The following is a 4,705-nucleotide window of genomic DNA, read 5'->3' as shown; positions in this document are numbered from 1 at the left end:
ATATCTATTGTAAGGTAGAGCTTGCATTAATGATGATTTTTGCAAAATGAAATGGAAATTGGAATCAAAATTAAAACCAGATTGGATTTTTAGGTTTAGTATTAGTGGAGGTCAGTGTACTTGTTGTTGCTGGGCATTGCAACTCTACCATATATTCAGTAGGATTTTCATTCTTTTGGATTTTTTTCTGTGTTGTGTTGTTAGACCATTTCATATTATATGTGTCATTCGATAGATGTTACTGTTATTTTGTTTCTTCTTGCAAGATGCAAGATTCTTAGTCCCACTCCCTTTAGAAAAGCATAGTCAGTTCCTAAACATGGGAGATATCTTTTTGAGATCGGTGCAGACCGAGAATGGTGTGATGCAAACACACCCGATGTAACGTCATACAAGCAATTAGAGGAGGTGATATACATATACTACTTGGAGATACCTTGGAAGACGCGCGGCGTCTGAGGGCACAACAGCACTGCAAGGACGTTAGAATATTGTTCCTTTATAGAAAATGTAAGAATTAATTGTGTTATTCAATATCAAACTACAAGCAGGAGCTGGAGCGTCTAAGTGAGGGTCTTCTGAACGCTGGCGATGAGGCGGTGCACATCGTCGTCGTCGATGCCAAGGGTGGCCTCGAGAACTTCGTCAGGGAGGGGCGTCTTGGAAGAAAAGAGGGCAGCAGCCAGCTGAGAGACGCCCGGGTTCTGGCTATTGAGGGCAGAGATGGCCAAGGCGGTCTTGGACTTGTGCGGGTTGAGCTGGAAGTGTACGAGGCCACGAGGGAAGACGAAGAGGTCACCGGCATAGATGGTCTGGTAGAAGAGGGTGTTGTTTGGCGCTGTGGAGACGAAGCCCACAAGCAACGTGCCCTCGGCCAGGTAGAGCACCTCGGTGGCACGCGGGTGTACATGCGGGGGGTTGAGGCCCTTGGGCTTATAGTCGATGCGCGCGACAGAGAGGCCCTGGGTGTTCAGCGCCCCGAAGGAGGCCGCGCTGGCAAGGTTGACGGCCACACCCAGCTCACCTGTGAAGTTAGCCGCCTGGCGTAGCTGCGGCGAGGCGAAGTCGGAGGACTGCACGTTGGCGGCGGGCTTGCAGGCCAGCCCGTTGAAGGTGAGCATGCCCAGCTGCTGTTGCTGCTCCGCGGAGTTGAGGGCAACGCAGAAGTCCTGCAGGGGGTCCTCATCCGCGGCGCTCACCCAACTGGGATGAGGGCCGGCCTGCAGGAGTAGGACAACTAGAACTGCCGTGCTCACCAGCACAGGAAAGGCGGGCGCCATTTAGTTCGTTTTTTTGAAATGTTTGGATTAATTGGTGATAGCAAAAATGCAGAATTAACGAACGCAGACACTAGTGCTCGACATAGATCCTACGAGATGTTATATAGCGCCTCGTCGTAGGCGACCTGTTCCTCCTCTCTCGTTACTGCACGCGGGTGCAGGCCCAGCTGCCGGCGGCAAGCCGGCCTCTCACAGCCACGTCCCGTGCGAGGTTGACTTGTCCACAATTTTTAAATGTTAAAATCCACGTTTTAATGTTGGCCCCAAATGCTTCTCTCGCCTTGCATATTGATTAATTATAGTAAAAAACATGCGAGGAATCTTCCAATGATTCCACTGTCTTGATTCTTTGTGAACCTCTTGGGTGTTGTTATTTTTGGAGAATTATCAAATATGCCTTGTTTAGCGAGAACCCTAAGTTAACTGCTCTCTCTCTCTAAAGAATAAACCCTATCACTCTCTAATGCAACAACAAGGACATCCACACGCTCATTGTATTCATCTCTAATACAAGTGAGAGGCTCAAGCAAATCTCTCTCTCTCTCTCTCTCACTCACGAAAAAACCCTATCACTCTCTAATGCAACGTAGCTATAAAGAGCTACCAATTTCCACACAAATAAGTATTCTGCATCACTAAGACTCAAAACATGCCAACAAAGTGGCCGATATCCACATCACTAATACTCGTCTAAATGTAAAGTCCAATAAACATGGTCCCTACTATCCTACCAACTACACTCTTATTCTAGCCACTTTCCTTTCATATTTGGCTCCACATAAACGAACCATACTCCAAAAAAAGAAATATGCTCCCCCTCCATCACCAGATTCCACTACAATAAATGAAGAGTAGAGCCGCATATGAAGAGCCGACAAAATTTCAAAGGATCTATAAATGGAAAAAAACATTCATGCAGCTATTAGCGCGCCTATGTATGCGGCTACGAGCACGCGATTACGACCATGTAAATAACTCCATTTACAGTAGTGCATATAGCCAAGCACAACTATAGTCACATCCTTCTCCTATCTGTAAAAAAAAATAATTTATTTAAATGTTTTTTAAGACACTTAAAACACACAAAAATTTTGTAATACAACAATGTCATGTTTTTTTTCCCTTTAAAATTATATACAAAGTTTCAAAATACATATAAAGGTGTTTATGTCACAAAAATGAATAAAAACGAAGACAATACTTAAATTAATTAATTGTCATCATCTTCATCTTCATCTTTGCCTGCATCTTTACCATGTGCACCACAATCTTCATCATCACCGTCGCTTTCAGCATCCTCGTCTTCCTAGATTAAATAGTGATACAATGCAAACACTACAAGACAATGCTACCATACACACGTTTCATACACGCAATAAATTACGAGCGCGTGTATGGTCGCGCCTGTATTTGAATAGAATTGGGCACGTGTATTTTATCATTTAAGTTCGCGTGTATATTTGCATTTATCAACGCGTGTATAAACACGTTTATATACACGCAGTAATACACGCATCTATACACGCTACCATACACGGATTAATACACGCTACCATACACGGATTAATACATGCCACCATACACGGATTAATACACGCATGGTAAAGAAAAACTGAAAAAAAACTGAATTCCTTTACAAAATTAAAAACTATTTTCTTTAAACCATCTCATAGTACATTACAGTATACATCATTACACAATCCCACTACATGCATTTACAACAATGAAATATATTCAAAAATAAATCATGCATATGAGATGATAGAAATGTCATCAATTTAGAACGTACAGTGACGGATTGGTTAGGGTTCGATCTCATCTTCAATAAGATCCATCCTTGCCAAACGATCAACATCAATATCCATTTGATCAATTTGTAAGGCTACGATTAAATTTATTCCACTATCGATATTCTGTACTCCATTGATAATGGTATCGATGTCCTAATCATCCTCATCAACATCACCATCATCCTCAATGGTAGGGTCATTCTCATGATCATGAGAAATGGCACGCTCATCCTCATTATCATGATCATCTCTTATTTCTTGATCATCGATCACAACATCTTCATTGGCATGTTCGACATCATCTTCATTGCGGCTTGTTACATCCTCCATATGCTCCATATCAGTGAATGTATTATACATCACTTTGGAACGTGGTGCAATAGGGATGACGTACCACCATTTAATGTCATGCACCATTGGTAGATAGATAACCTACTCAAATACACATAGTACATTAATTAATTAGCATATCAAAAGTCAAGGGGTACGCGAGCTTAGATATATATGTACATGAAACACATTAGTAAAAAAATGCATACCTGCTCACATTGTTGTGGCAATACGAGCCTATCTTTCTTTGTTTGCCAAAACTTTGTAGAGTCAATAGTTACATAGCCACTTGCATGGCGTTTTATCGTTGCATCAGGCCCTTTTTCCACCACGTTCATTTGCCATTTGACATCCAAAACATACACAAAGAAGCGACGAAAGTCAAGCCTAAATATGTCTTGGATTATGCCACAATAATCATCCATTTTTCCACTAGCTCCCTCAAAGCTACTAATGACACCGCAATCTTGTGTATTTCTCTTTTCATCAATTCTTTGTGTTCGAAAATGCTTGCCTTCACACCATATAGCATTGAACATAGTGCACTGGACCAAAATAGAAGCAATATTTGTGTAAGCAATGTGAATAAATATTAAAAGTAAATCACTTACAACTAATGCAAAACATTAGTTCTATGTACCTTTAACATGCATCCTCGTGCATACTCCCATTCTTCTGTCGTGATATGCAGCCCCTCGTCGCTCTCTGCTCTCTCCATTTCCTCATGCAACCAATCAACATGGATATCATTCGAAAGTGTTGCTAGATGCTTAGGGTACGCCTTCCGAGAGCCATGTTGCCTCCGAAAGAGAGCTCTTTCTGCTTGCCTTTTTGTCTTTGCATCCTCATATCTTGTAACCCATCTGCTCATCACATCACTATTAAGGATACAAGTGAAATTGAGATCATCAATCAATGTTCTGTCAATTACTTTACTCTGTCCTTTTCCTTGAGGCACAATAGAGGTCATCCTCAAGTCCTCTTCATTGCTCCATAGTCGTGGCAAAGAGCTGTCCACCTGACCAAGAAATTCTGAAATATATACAAGAGACTCTTGTATCAACCAACCCTCGGCCATGCTTCCTTCAGGTCTTGCACTTTGCCTCACAAAGTCTTTTAAGGTCTTCATGAAGCGCTCTAGGAAGAACATCCAACGTGCATGCACAGTACCACATAAAGCGATTTTGTCCACTAAATGCACAATGAGATGTAGTTGACTTGTGAGAATGGTTCGCGGAAAAGTCTCCTCTACCAAACAAACCAGCGTCCCACGAAAGAGAATGCAATCATTGACGCATGCATGTA

At 42.1% G+C, this 4,705-nt stretch overlaps 1 protein-coding gene across 1 annotated transcript; it reads left to right on the top strand.

Annotated features, from left to right (window-relative positions):
* Positions 1–533: 533 nt before the first annotated feature.
* Positions 534–1,209, top strand: LOC147606128 (uncharacterized; the record flags this gene model as incomplete). The annotated part of the gene is made up of 1 exon (XM_086792916.1): positions 534–1,209. A coding segment is annotated over one exon (516 nt), but the record flags the coding sequence as incomplete, so codon positions are not given.
* Between the last annotated feature and the right edge of the window lie 3,496 nt (positions 1,210–4,705).

Source organism: Cibotium barometz, chromosome 58, assembly GCF_041138505.1.
Source record: "Cibotium barometz isolate CiBa-2024 chromosome 58, ASM4113850v1, whole genome shotgun sequence".
Lineage (NCBI taxonomy): Eukaryota > Viridiplantae > Streptophyta > Polypodiopsida > Cyatheales > Cibotiaceae > Cibotium > Cibotium barometz.
The sequence above is the reverse complement of the archived record's forward strand: the minus strand, read 5'-3'. Positions and strand labels throughout refer to the sequence as shown.